Genomic DNA, 14,731 nt, shown 5'->3' on the forward strand with positions numbered 1-14,731 from the left:
AGCAAAAGTTAACCTCTTCAGGTATGAGAAAAAGAAGTGTTGGGCTCACTCCTTTGGCAAGGCATAGGACAATGTATACTGGCTATTCTTGAGTGTTAAAGTTGCACCCATTCTTTCTTTATTCTTCTCAAAATACGTGCAATTTTTGAAAAGTACAAACAGTTCTTTGAGAATACCTTCAGAAAACTAATCAAAAAGATGACTTTTTAAGATCCTCTTGCTTACCTAGAAAAGGAATTTTTCACAAAACACCTGATCAAAAAATTAGTATTATTAAAGAGACAAGGAACTGGAATAGAAAACCTGGAACTTGGGTGAAAAAATTGAAATTCCTGCTCTACCACTTACTTTGAAAGAGTGGGCAAGCCATCCTCAGTTTTCTCATCCAAAGAATAGGAATGTGATTACTTTACCTACATAATTAGGATTTGTTGAATTCTATAGGAATGTAAAGGGCATTTAGGTGATAGAGTGGCCTGGAGTCAAGAAGACCTGCGTTCAAATCCATCCTCACATCTTAGCTGTCTGATCCTAAGTCACTAAACCCTGCTTCAGTTACCTTATATGAAAAATGAGCTGGAAAAGGACATGGCAGTGTCTTTGCTAAGAAAACTCCAAATGAATCATCCCAAAATCCAACAGACTGAACATAGATCAGCTTAGAGATATAAACAAGTTACTACATATTCAATGTCCATCAGTTCTGTTATATAAAAAATTTTTTTCATTGGTCTTCATGTTCTTCACATTTATATATTTCCATCACCTGTCATAGCATGTCTTTCCAAATTGCTCTAGGATATGGTGGACAGAACAAAGGCAGAACCTGGAGGTCAGATCTGCCACTTACTAGCCATGTGATTTTAGTCAAAATTACTAGGGCCAGATTTCTCATCTATGGATCCAATAACTGGCAGGCAAGGCTAGATGATTTCCAAGGTCCTTGCCAAGGCTGACCATAATTATCTGCTCTCATAAACAGCAAATAATATAAAGTAATAACTTGTCATACCCACACATTTGACTAGATTTAATGATTTTTTAATATTGATGTTTAGCCTTATTAGGATATTTTTAGGCTTTAGAGTTTGTGAAGCACTTTACTGTTGAGTGGAATATTCCATCTTAAGAGTTAATATTCCTATCATTAAAACAAAGACAGACTATTTCCCTTAGACTATTCTTAGGAGAGGGAGAGAGGCCTTGCATTCCCAGTCAGACACTGTCCTGATTCTGCTAGGGAGTAAAACAGTGGACTATTTCCAGAAAGACCTTGCATTGATTCTGTTAGGCGGGGAAAATAGTGGAAAACTTCCAGACAAGAGACCTTGCAGTCTGATAATGGATTGTGAGAACAGTAGCCTGCCTTCTAAACTACGAAGACCTTGTATACTGAGACATTAATTCATTTAATAGAAGGTCATTAGAAATCTTCTGATACTCTCGCCATCTGGATGGTAAGGGAATATTTTATGAAAACCTTTTCTTCTCTTTGTTGCCCGGTACATTTTTCATGTAAAGATTGTAACTCTGAAAACTTTAACCAGTCAGGTTGGAAGAGAGGGGGATGGGGGGGGGGGAATAGTGCTAGGCCATATAACCTTGCTTGACTGTCACCTGGGGCAGCTCCTTAATCTTCACTACGTTTGTGAGACTTGGGGATGCCCTTTTTTCAAGAAAAAGCCAAAATGAACTTTCCTTTTCGCTCAGAGGAGTCTCTCTCGAGTTTTTAAAATGGATTTTTATCCCATACACTGTCATCCCATCTGAACTTCACAACAACCCAAGAAGTTGGAGGAAACTGAGGTAGACTAGGTCAAGTGACTAATGCTACTGAAGCAGCATTTAACCTAAGTCTTCCCACCATTTCTGTATGTACAAACTTCAAAAAGGAGAATAAAAAAAGGAAATAGTGTGGGGCTATCAGTTTAGCCAACCTTGACTATGTGCTCTATGAAAAAGTACCTTAACCCCTCTTGGGTCTCAGTTTGTTCATCTGTAAAATAAAGAGTTAAGGGTGGCTAGGTGGCCAAGTGGAGGGAGCGAAAGGTCTGGAGTTGAAAGACTTGAGTTCAAATCTACCCTCAGACATTTAATAGTGGTTACACTGGGAAAGTCACTTAAACCCTGTTGCCTAATGAGCTGGAAAAGGGAAGGGAAGTCACAAAGAATCCAACAAGGCTTAACCAACTGGAGAACCACAAAATTAAGGATGTGGGGTGAAGCACTTGCCCTCACTTCATTCATCTGGGCCATAGTTCTCTAAAATGGGGGATGTAAGGTGGAGTAGACCACTTTTGGGGCCTCAGTTATTTCTGTGTAAAATAAAGGGAGGAGGATGGAGTAGAGAAATTCTAAGATTTCCTTTAGTCTTAAAACCCCCATTACAAAACCGCTCAGAGAAGCGACATCCTCAGTCCTAGGTAAAACAACTGGTTTTGAAAGGAAGCTCCCTCTTAGGTCACCAAGGCGGGAAACAGAGGGTGAACCCGGAAGTGACGTCACATCCGCCAGCGGCAAGCGCGAGCGGCGGCGCATGAGCAGAACGAGTTTATCGACGTAGCGTGGCGTCCTACGCACTTCCGGAAGCGGTGGGCCGCAGCGCGGGGTGAGTTGATTTTGCCGCCGGGCGGCGCGGCGTCTGGCGTGTTGTTGGTGAGGGCTAGGGCCGGGATCCGAGGTGGGACTCAGAAGGGAGAAAGAAAAGTGGCCCAAGAGGCTAGTTAGGCCGAGTTTCGGTGGGCGAGTAGGTTTCCAAAAGCCTCGCCATTTGCGATGGTTTTGGCGCCAATCTGGCCCGCGGAAGTGATCCCTCCCAGGTGCCCGGACTAGCGTCTCATCCGCAGCCTTGCCACTGGCGTTCCTAAGGGCCTGGGCATCCGAGTGGAGATTTGGGAGGAAGGCGCCCCCATCTCGCCGCCCTCTTTGCAAAAAAAAAAAAAAAAAGCAAAATAAAGGCTCAGAATGACCCAGGAGCACACTGCGGAGATCATAACTCCGTGGCTTTTTTTTTTGGACAGTTAACGTTTATTTAAGCGCGCACTATGTGTCAGCATCTCTTATAGGAATCTTTATCTTTTAGGTTTTTGCAAGGCAGATGGGGTTAAGTGGCTTGCCCAAGGCCACACAGCGAGGTCATTATTCAGTGTCTGAGGTACTCTGACTCCAGGACCGGTGCGCCTTGTTCTGCATCACCTAAGCAGCCCGCAGCAACTGTTAGAGGAACTGAGAATAGTCAGGAAAGGGGGCGGAAAGCTGCCCTGCCCAGCCCACCGGGGCCTCCCCTTCTCATTCTGAGTGGAAACAAAAGGAAAGCAGCCCCTTGCAGACAAGCTGCTGCTGCTGCTTTTTGTCCCTCCTTGGTGAAGACCCTGACATCAGGGAGGTGACATCATGTCATGCATGGAAACCAGATTGGAGTGAGGGGAGGGCTGTGCAGAGTCACCAGCTTCACTGCCTCCCCCAGAGCCATCCGGGATCCCAAAAATGCCAGATAAGGATCAGGACCACAGCAGGAGGCCCTGAATGCAGTGGAAGACCTGGGGACTTTAGTGAAGATCTTGAACAGATCCCTGGCAAGGAAATGCCCCTGCAGCCAAGCATCGTTATTCAGTCATTTTATTTCCATCTTGACCAAAGATACTGGAGTGCTGTTCAGGCTCCTTTTACAAATGAGAAAAATGAGGTCAGCAGGATTAAGCGACTCTCTCAGGGTCCCAGTGAAGGAACTATTGGGAAATTTCCCCCAAATAGGGAAGGTTTGGCCTTAAGGAAAGGCAAAACTGAATTAGGTTAAAAACACATAAATTGATAATTCACTAAAATGGTGACATAATTGGGGGCTGTCTCAGAGGGAAGGCACCAAGATTAAGGAGGATCATCTTGCAAAAGAGGGAATTTAAAAAAACAGGGAAGTAGAGAAGGGAACAAGCACAGGCATGGGGGGGGCAGGTAATGAAACCACTAGAGTTGCTTTTGGGGAGGTAGATGGGGATCCCCAAAAGGTCAGTGTCACTGCATAAATAAGGACTCAGAGTAAAATTCAAGATAGGCCCAGTTTATGAAGGCCTTTAGATGCCAAACAGCTTAAGAGTTTTCAAAGGCCTCCCTCTCATAGATGAGAAAAATTAGACCTAGAGATTGGCTAAATATATTCCCTAAGGTCACATAAGTAAATGATAAAGGCACTATAACAAAATTAGATATGTTTCATATCTCATTTTATCCTACCAATAACTCTGGGAGGAATGTTCTGTTATTTAATTACTAATACCACTAAATCTAGTAATTACTACTGCTACTGCTACTAACAATGGCTACTACCACCACTACTCCAACCACTACTCCACTTAAAATTTATATAGAATTTATTTATGATGTAGTAGAAAGCATTCTAAACTGGGATCCCAGAAGAACTAAGTTCCAAAGCCAATTTTGGCTTAGCTTGGGCAAACCACTTATTCTTTCTCATTTTCATTTTCTTCCTCTTATTAAATGGAAATATTTGACTAACTGGTCAGATCTGTTATGTGCAATAGAGTGCTCTTGTCCTTTGTTATCGAAGAAGATCAAAATGACATCACTCCATTTGAGACAAACTACAGTATGCCTGACTGGCTGATCAGACCAATATGAGCTTGAAATGCACTACTACAGGTTGGGCACAGATAGTCCACTTGAACTCCTGGGGTGGGTACTGTAAACTTAAGTATGTCATATTTCTTTTGAGCTGCTTCAGTTCTGCCTTCCTCTTGGAGTGCAGGACCCTCACTGATGAGGGCACTCCATGATGGGCAGTCCTGTGCCAGTGTCTCTCCCAAGCCGTACAATCAATTCTAAAGTTCTTCAATGAGACCTTCAGGTTGTCTTGGTATCACTTCTTCTTACCCTTGTGAGCGCTTGCCCTGTGTGAATTCTCCATAAAATAGTTTTTTTGGCAAGTGTAAGTCTGGCATTGTAACAATGTGTTCAGCCCATCATAGTTGCACTGTCTGTAGTAAGGTTGGAAGGATAGGTACTTTAGCTCGAAAAAGGACTTCAGTGTCTGGCATCTTCTCCTGCCAGATGATCTTCAGAATCTTCCTTAAGACAATTTAAATGGAAGTGATTCAGTTTCCTGACATCGTATTCTTAGACTGTTCAGGTTTCCCAGGCATATAGCAGTGAGGTCAGCACAATGGCTCTATAGACCTTTGGTCTGGTAATCAGTCCAATACCACTTCTCTCCCACACTTTGTTTTGGAGCCTCACAACTGAATGGGAAGAGATTTCATTTTACTTCTTGCCTCTGGCACTTATTATGCATGTAACCATACATGTGTCAGTGATTTAGCCTTTTAGAGCCTTTATTTCCTCAACTCTAAAGTGACATACAACTTGTCTTTCAGTGTTGGGTTTCAAATGAGTTTATGTAAAACCTTTGTAAATTGACCCAAAGATCCTTATTTGAAAAATCATTATTTTGAAGAAGCTTGTTGTAATTCTTGTATTCAAGGAGCCAACTGTCTCTTTAGAAAAAAATAAGTGGAAAATTTATGTCACAGTATGATGCTTAACAACGTATGTGACACAGAAGACACATACATTGCTAGAAGACACTTGTGTATACTAAGGGAATGGAACTGTTTAAAATGGACAGGAAAATCAGTCTTCGAATCCCGATTTGTAGTTATACCCTTTGGTAATTTATAGCAACTAAACTTGGGAGTCATGGTATTTAAGTCATAGGATAATTGTTGTGTCCACAGAAGAATACAATCAATCAAATTATTCAATTGGAGTTGGTTTTAATGCAAATATGCCAGTTCACCTAGTAAAGGAAGTCAATGGAGTACCTGAAGTTCAGTTACCAAGCTACTTAGAAGAAGTGGATTTCAGAACTCTACAACTTGGTTATGATTATACTAACAAATTTGTTCAGGTAAGGAGTTTTAATAATTCAAAGTTCCTTTTCTGTAAAAAAAAACCTTGCTAATATATAATGTGTTATAATGTATTATAATGTGGGGGGTATTGTTTCAAGAATATATCCAATAGCAGATAATAGTTAATATTCACAGGTCTCGCAGATTTTCCTTATTATCTAGTTTCTGTTCACAATTTCTTGATTATTTTACTTTTCCTATCAAATGGGGGGGGGGGGCAAGAAACGGGTATTTTGGTAAATTCAGAAATCAAACTCTGTTTTCCAGATATAGAGGATACAGATAGAAGCAGAAAAATTCCTGCCCATAAGGAACAGCATTGTAATTCTGAAATCTCTTTATCTAACCATAATATATTATGTTTTTACCTTTCCCTTTGCTTTCCCTTACCAAACCTACTCTTTGTTGACACTGCACCATTTAATCCCTGGACTCCTCCATTCTCTCCCAGGCCATCATCACTTCCAAACTACTCCTTTTTTTCTCCATCTTTTTTTTTTTTTTTTTTTTTTTTTTTTTTTTTTTTTTTAGAGTTTTGCAAGGCAGACAGGGTTAAGTGGCTTGCCCAAGGCCACACAGTTAGGTAATTATTAAGTGTCTGAGACTGGATTTGGACCCAGGTACTCCTGACTCCAGGGCTGGTGCTTTATCCACTGTGCCACCTAGCCGCCCTCTCCAATCTTGACCCTTTGGTGAACCAATTCTGTTTGAGTACCTGGCTTCCTTACCATTTTGATGTTTTGCCTTGCCAAACCTCAGCCTTGGATTCTCAATATCTATGACCTTTTGTCTTAATTCTTCTAGGATCTAGTACAAAATTCTCTGGTTGACATTCATAACCCATTGTAACAAATCCTGTCCTGCAACCTTTCTAGTCTTCTGAGTCTTTCAAATCTCCCAATTTATCTCCCCAAACACACTCTTCAATCCAGTGATAGTGAACTTTTTGCTGTTCCATGAATAACACATTATATATCTCTTGACTGGGCATTTTCTCTTGCTGCCCCCTTCTTAGAATGCTTTCCCTCTTCTTCTCTCTTTCTCCAAATTTACCCTGGCTTCTTTGAAATCTCAAGTAAAATCTCCAATCTTCTAGAAGCCTTTCCCAACCCCTCTTAATCCTTGTACCTTCCTTTGTTAGTTTCTTCTCATATGTATATCTTCTTCTTGTTCCCCCATTAGATTGTGAACTCTAGGGGTGGTCAATACAGTGTGTGGTATATAAAAGAGGTTTAATAAATGCTTATTGACTTACATGAAAGGGAATTGAAAAGTCAGGAGAAGAATGGTCTGAACTTCTTTATGGAGCTTCACTTTAGATTTATACACATATAACTTGAAAGTTTTTGAGAATATTTGTACATTGCTTAATTATATATTATTGAATGTAGCCCCTGGGCAAAGGGCCTGACAACATCCGTCTCTACTTTTTTTTCTTATTCTTGAAATCCTAACCTCATTATAATTATTTATTATTAATCCTTGTTATGTTGTTAAACCTCTGGAGATTTAATAACCTCAGCAACTTCAGTACCATGTTTTGACCAGGGCTACAGATATTTTAATCTTTGGTTTATTATGTATGCTCCCCTAAAATAAATGAGTTAATACCAATAGGAAAGTTGTTGTATTGATGATGTTTTTTCCTTTATGCTACTGCAGTCATTCTAAGAATTATTTTCCTTGTGTTGCTCTGCTTTGTGTTCACAGCATTCTTCCAAAGTTTTTCAGAGTTATTTAGAGTTATCATTTCTTATAACTTAATCATGTTTTAATATATTCATAAACCACACTCTAAACAATCTTTAGATTTTCTTTCAGTTGTTCATTACTACAAAAAATTTCATTTTCCCTCAGAGAAATTCAGTTGATCTCAGGATAGATATATATAGAAGTGAATATGCTGTTTCTTGTTCTCCTTGAGGTATAGCATAGTGAAAAACATTACTGAATCAGTGGTAGTGGTTTCCAAATTATTTTCCATCATGGTTTTACCAATCCATGGATCCACTAGTAGTGTTTCTATCAGTTACTCTTTCCCCCCACTTAATGTTCCTTTTATTTGAGCATAAAGTTAGGTGGGAATTGTTGATCACATGCAGTAGAATGCTTTAATCTTTTCTTTAATAACACCTGTAATTTTCACAAGAAATGTGTACTCAGCAAGGATTTATAGTAGAGTATTTCTGTGAAATGTTTGATTAAAGGCATAATTAGTCTTTCAAAATATATTGCTTTACATTTAGTAGTACTTTGTGAATTATTATGCTGCATGTTTCAAATTAAGACATATTTGACAAAGCAAATAAAAAACAATTCTAGCAAGTCTGATGGTAAACCATAATCTTTGTCTTATATTTTTAATCCTTTTAGACATCTACTGTTCTCATGTTTGTTTTTAAATTTATTTTTAAAAATCCGTAAATCTGCTAATCCTTGATGATGTGGCTAATGAATAACATGATTTAAAGATATTATTGGCTTCTAGTAAAATACTAGATTTGAAAAAGATATTTTTCTCTGATTTATTCTTAGATTATGTCATTTTCTTAATCCTAGCTACATATAAAAATATACTGTTAAAATTAAGTTTAAATTAATAGACCATAAATGCCTTTTAGAAATATCCATATTTTGAATTTTCTTTCTTTTCCCAGTTTGGATTTCTTCTCTGCCTTAGGTCTATGGAAATTATTATAAGATTAATATTAATGTTTGCTAAATGAAGTTTTGACATCTATAAATTAACATTTACACTGATTACGGTATTTTGCTTTTTTGTGGGGATAAACATAAGGTGTCTTAATTTCAGAGCTGTTCCAGGTTAATTGGCTTTGTTGTTGTTTAGTCATCTCAGTTGTGGAATTTTTTTTGGCAAAAATACTGGAATGGTTACCCTTCTCTAGTTCCTTTTTCAGATGAGGAAATAGTGTGTGAGGCCAGATTTGAGCAGAAGTCTGTGACATAAATGAAAAAAAAAATTACTTTTCACTTGTGGGAATTTTTTTGTTAGGGATTGATTGATAGGGAAAATAGTACAACTTCAAAAATAGCAAGTTTCAGAAAGTGGAAAGTTAATTTCTTTTTTCAAAAATAATTTTTTAGAATAACTTTAATGAACATTTCATTACAAGGAGGATACATGATTTTTTTTTCAATGTACGTATTTTCTTTCACCTGTGTAGATCACAACCCCCCTGAAGGTAGATGGTCTTCTATCGTTACTAAAACTGAAAAAGTTACTCTGCAGTCAACTTAATGGAGAGTCTTTTTGAACTTTTTCTAGATACAAGAGAAACATACTCTTATCATCAGATCCATACTTAAGGACTTTATATAGTTTGATAGAATTTTCCAGAGCTCTTACAATCCTAGCTTAGCCTCTGAAAATCTAGGACCAACCAACTTTGTAGTATAGTGATTTTTTTGACACTGTATTTAACTAAAAACCATTATCAGACCTTCAAAATTGGTATTTAAATTAGACAGGCACTTTTTGATTTATTGATAATGGCATATGAGTAACTTATTCATACAAATGGTCAGTTATCACAAGCCCATATGGGAGTATGAGCTTCCCTCAAATTCTGAAACTTTTGGCTGAAAGTTAGCAATGTGACATGGTGTGCCAGTATTTGGCATAGTGGACTTTCTGACCTCACATGCTTTTGTAAATTTTCTTTTTTAAGCAATCTCATCTACATACCTATCTCTTTCCACACTCTTATCATTTTATTGTTTTCCCAATTTAGGATGATTTCCTTTTTATTTCCATTTGTACGTCAAAAATTGACTAATCCTGATTGATATGAGTAGTATTAGAAATGCACCTGTCATTCCAGGAAAGAGAAAAATACAAGTTTTAAAATTAAAATAGAAAGATAATGTTAAATAAATAATAATCTAATTTTCCAATGTTTTACAAAGTTTCCAAAATTCCCTTCAGGATTTCATAAAGTTTTCCAAATATCTCATTCTCCTTTAGTTGTTCCTAAAACAAAATGTTAAACATATATTTGTAACCACTATTTAAGCAATTTTTCATGTAATTGTTTCGTTTAGTTATGTTATTTCCTGCAATTTTTCATTGTAGATGCCCCATTTTGGAACCATGTTAAAGGTTAATTGGGAATCTAGTCAGCACTTATTATTTTTATTATTGTGAAGGTGTATTTTGAATTCTCCTTTAAAACAAAGAAAGTCCAACTAGGTATATTTGTATGATGTGTGTTTCCCTTAGTTTTTCTATAATGATGATGATGATGATGATGATATTTGTGTTTGTCCTTTATTCTTGAAGATTTGGGGATTGGAGGGGTGGGGAGCTGTGCTAAGTTATCAGCCTCACTTTCTCCTCTGAATCATCTCTGAGTCCTGTGGCCCAATATGAATTAGAATGACTGGACTTGGCCCTGGATGCAAGGCAGTCAGGGTCAAGTGACTTGCCCAAGGTCATACAGCTAGTCCATGACAAATATCTGAGACTGCATTTGACTCCAAGACCAGTGCTGTATCCACTGCACCACCTAGCTGCCCCTAGTCCTTCTATAAACAGAGGAAAAAGGGGACTAATTTTTTAAAAAAGTATGCACTTTTAGCCATTTCAATTCAATGAATAATTTAAAATCAATTACTGAGTTCCTAATACTATTATTAGCTTTTGGATATGACACAAAATTTTCATAAGATTTAGGCCTTTATTACTTCTTGCCTAACCTATTAGATTATTTTAAATTCACACTGTGCATATTTCAAATCTTGTATGTACATTTATTTGCATGTTGTTTCCCTATATTAGAAGGTGAGCTTCCTGAGGGCAGTTTTACTATATTTTTGCTTTTCTTATCTCCAGAGTTTATCTCAGTGAGTGATAAATGTCACAGAGTGAGTACTTAAATGCTTATTGATTGATACACCATTTATATAGATAGCTTTTAATCTGTGTCCCTTCTTTACTCTAATATCTATCTTCTGCAAAGTTGCTAAATTGATATAAAAGCCTAGTGACTCTTTTACCATCTTGTTTAAGTAGCTTCTGTGACTCCCTAAAGCCATTCATAATTGGACTCCAGCCTCTCTTGGCCAACTGATTTCACATTTACAGCCCTTCATTCACTCTTTTGTTCCTGTTAAACTGGTCTCTCTTTTGAACTTATTTGGCGATTTCATCTCAGACTTCCTTTTCTGTGTAGGCCATGTTCTGCCTGTACCTGGCAGCTTTTCCTTGGGATCCCTTGCCTCTTTCAGAGCTCAGATGAAATAGCACCTTTTGCAGGACCTCTCCTGACCATTCCTGTGCTTGTACCCTGATTTCCCTCTGGAATCACATTTATACTTACATTTAGATTTCTTGCGTTATCTATTTCTGTGTGTCTTGTTTCTCTATTGTAATTCAGTGTTTTGTATCTTGTACATAAGTACATTCACTGAATGCTCACCATTGGATTGAGAGTTTAAAGGGAGAAACTTATTTGTAAATGGAATTAATGAACCTGAGTACACTGGCTTTATAACAGATATCAAAGCTGCTGAAAAGCAACCCCTGTAAATGATATGCTATTATGCCTTTTGGGGCTAAAAGTCTCAGGAATACCTATATCCTGACCTGTTGAATTGTCATTGCAACGTCCATAACATGGGCATCATATATAAATGAGTCAAGATCCTGAGTTTTTATTTCAGCTGAATTACTTCTAGACTAGTATAGTGCTCTATCCATAGGAGATCCTTATTTAAATTGAAATTAAATTTCCCATGCCTTTCAAATGTTGTTTAAGTGTTTTTCTTCTTCTTCTTCTTCTTTTTTTTTAAATTTTAGGGGACAGTTTCACTTATCTACTCTTTAACTCAACTTGGAGATGGAACAGCCTTTTTGAAAATATTGATGCAAGGTATGTAATGTAAAGAACTAAAGTTCTTTTGTAGCACTTTGGAAGGAAACCTTTGTTTTTTAGACTTATATTAAAATTACTTGCCCAGTTGTTCAGTACTCTACATAATATCCAGAAGTGATTTCTTTCTCCTCTGAATCCTGTACAGTATGTAATTGTTTCTTTCCCAACTTTCCATTCCTTATATGTTGTCTTGTATTTTTAAATATGTAATTTTATTTTTCTCTCAACAAACATAAACAAGCACATGAAAAAAACAATAAACCTAAAGCAAAGTGTATTCCTCTGAAATAGTTTAGCAAAAACACTTGATGGCATATATACTACTTTGTATGTCTTTATGTATGTATTTTTATTTTTCATTTTTTTTCTTTCCTAACTTGAGAATTTTAGTCAACTTTGAATACATGTCCCTTTGAGTATATGTATTCATACCCTCCTGGCTTATCTCCTCAGGTATACTGTAAACCATTTGGGCATTAACTATGTTATATGTTTTGTTTTGTTTTGTTCTTATATTCCTTCTCAGATTGCCCTCCATAAAAGTTTGATTGATTTTTCAGGGTGAGGAAATACCAACACTAAAATACAGTGCTATCCAATGCAGAAATGCTTTTTTTGAAGATGAGAAAGACATTAGATTATGTTTGGGTTTTTTTTTTTTTGAAACACTATTTTCTAAGTTTCTGAAGTCATTTGCTTCAGAAAGTACAGGCATTTATTTGCCTATAGTAAATTATACCTTTCTGCTCGTAAATATAGGTTCCTAGGGAACAACAAAGAAATTGACAGAAAAAAGATATTAAAGTTCCCTGTCTATTTCATTTTACTTAGCCTTATTTTAAATTAAAAAAAATTATCCTGAACTTAAACACTAACTAAAACAAGCACCTTCATATAGACAGTGGAACTGAAAAAAAAGGGGGAATAGTTATTGAAATTTTGGATCCCTGTTAATGTGTAAGTAGCATGGCAGATAGAACACCTGGCCTGGAGTCAGGAATATGATACTGTGTGGTCTTGAATTGCTTAACATTTCTCAGAACAGTTGAGGTAATAATAACAACAAACATAGATGTTGTGAGAATCAACTAATATAATATGTAAAGAATATGTAAAGTATTTTACAAACATGCAAAGCATTCTACAAAATAGACAAAGAAAAAAACAGGCTTTGATAAACAAGGATAGCTTATGTGATGCAGGGTCTATGTCATCATGCCATAATGATTATTTCATATGAAACTGAAGAAATTGGAGGGTTTACCTCATTTAACACAGAAGACTCAGGCAAGATGGGCTAGCTGAATGTGCTCAGTTACTGTATGTGAAAGATTCTTCTTACTTCACAGGGCAGAAATAGAAGCAAAGGGTAGAAGTGAGCAACGAGTTACATTTGGGTTTGGTATCAACAAAATTGTCCCATCTGTTGGGGAACTGTCCAAAAATAGGATGTATTACCTTGGGGGTAGTGGGTTTTCCTTAGAAAACCCATGCAGACTATGGATGATGTCCTGTTAGGTGTACTATAGTGGGCATTCCTTTGATCTGTGAATTGTCTATGACTTAGGTGTATGCTCACTTTTACTTATAACAAATCTCATCATTTCTGCCCTTGGAACATGTCTTTCTTTGTCACTTTCTCTTCACTCACATAGCCATAACTCTGTTTTAGTCTCTTGGCACCTCTCACCATTCTCTTGAAATAGCATCCTAACTTCCCTCCTCAAATTCCACCAATTTCAGTGCATTCTTCTTTCAGCTGCCAAGATACATTTGTGTATATGGTGTTCAAAGAATCTAAGCTGGATGAAGACAACATTTAATAAATATTCATTGAACATCTAATAGAAACAAATCACTGAGCCTGATGCTGTGGAAAAACATATTAGAATATGAACCAGATTCTAAATTACTAGGTAGTTCTATGACATATTAGATGGAAGACTGGACTGAGGTTAGCCTGAGTGCCCCTAAGATAATTAGTAACCTTGATCCTGGGTGAGGTGCATAATCTCACCCAGCCTGAGAGTCCTTATTTTTAAAATGGGAATAATAGCATTTATGTCATTGGGTTGTGATAAGAATCAAATAAAATAATTTATGTAAGATGAGTCACAAATTTCAGAGTGCTATTTAAAAGAACTATTTTAATCAGAGAGACTAGAGTCTAATTACATTTGAATACTTACAAAGTGATATATGAGTAAATATAAGTTTATGTAGTAGTCCACATAAAATTTTAAGTAGTATTAGTAGATGAGTGATTACAGTTCAGAGATAGTTTATTAGAGATGGATTCTTGGAAGAAGTAGATTTTGACCTGTTTTGAAAGAGGATAGATATACTTTGGAGAGAAGGGAAATATTTCACCTGCGGTAAAGATTGGCATGCATGATATTTAAGCAGGAGAATTTTTATATGTGTACACACATCTACACATACATTAATACATATATATATATGAAATGTTATTCACTTATGTCTTTTGAAAGTCATTAGTGAAATTATTTTAAGCTTAATAACTCATTTATTTTTACTTGGACAACCAGAATTATCTGTTATAAATTATATGGGAAGAAAAGTGCAGAGTGATTCCATTACATTAGCAGTATCAGGTTTTGACACTGAAAATTTTTGGTAAAATTCATTTTTTTTTTAAATTCAGGGTATGAAAAGCATAGTCAGAACTACATTGAATAATATAAAAATTATTTGGTTAATATTCAGTTAAAAATAAAATTTTGTTTTAGATTTTTGCAAGGGGTTAAGTGACTTGCCCAGGGCCACACAACTAGGTAATTATTAAGTGTCTGAGGCTGGATTTGAACTCAGGTACTCCTGACTCCAGGGCTGTATCCACTGCACCACCTAGCTGCCCCCAAAATAAATTTTTTTTGATGTGAACCAATGTAG

General features: G+C 36.8%; 1 protein-coding gene across 4 annotated transcripts in view; it reads left to right on the forward strand.

Moving 5' to 3' along the window:
- Positions 1 to 2,529: 2,529 nt before the first annotated feature.
- Positions 2,530 to 14,731, forward strand: part of POT1 (protection of telomeres 1) — a 121,707-nt gene continuing 109,505 nt past the window's right edge. For 2 of the 4 annotated variants that reach the window (XM_074193786.1, XM_074193787.1), the window contains exon 1: positions 11,743 to 11,815. Coding sequence is in view for 2 of the 4 variants with exons in the window: in XM_074193783.1 (XP_074049884.1) it covers positions 5,798 to 5,920; positions 11,743 to 11,815 (196 nt within the window). In the remaining 2 variants the exon portion in view is untranslated. Of the gene's footprint in view, positions 2,609 to 3,082; positions 3,686 to 5,747; positions 5,921 to 11,742; positions 11,816 to 14,731 lie in introns of those variants that run through there. The other 2 variants (XM_074193783.1, XM_074193784.1) reach the window with 2 other exon arrangements.

Source organism: Macrotis lagotis, chromosome 7, assembly GCF_037893015.1.
Source record: "Macrotis lagotis isolate mMagLag1 chromosome 7, bilby.v1.9.chrom.fasta, whole genome shotgun sequence".
Taxonomy (NCBI): domain Eukaryota; kingdom Metazoa; phylum Chordata; class Mammalia; order Peramelemorphia; family Peramelidae; genus Macrotis; species Macrotis lagotis.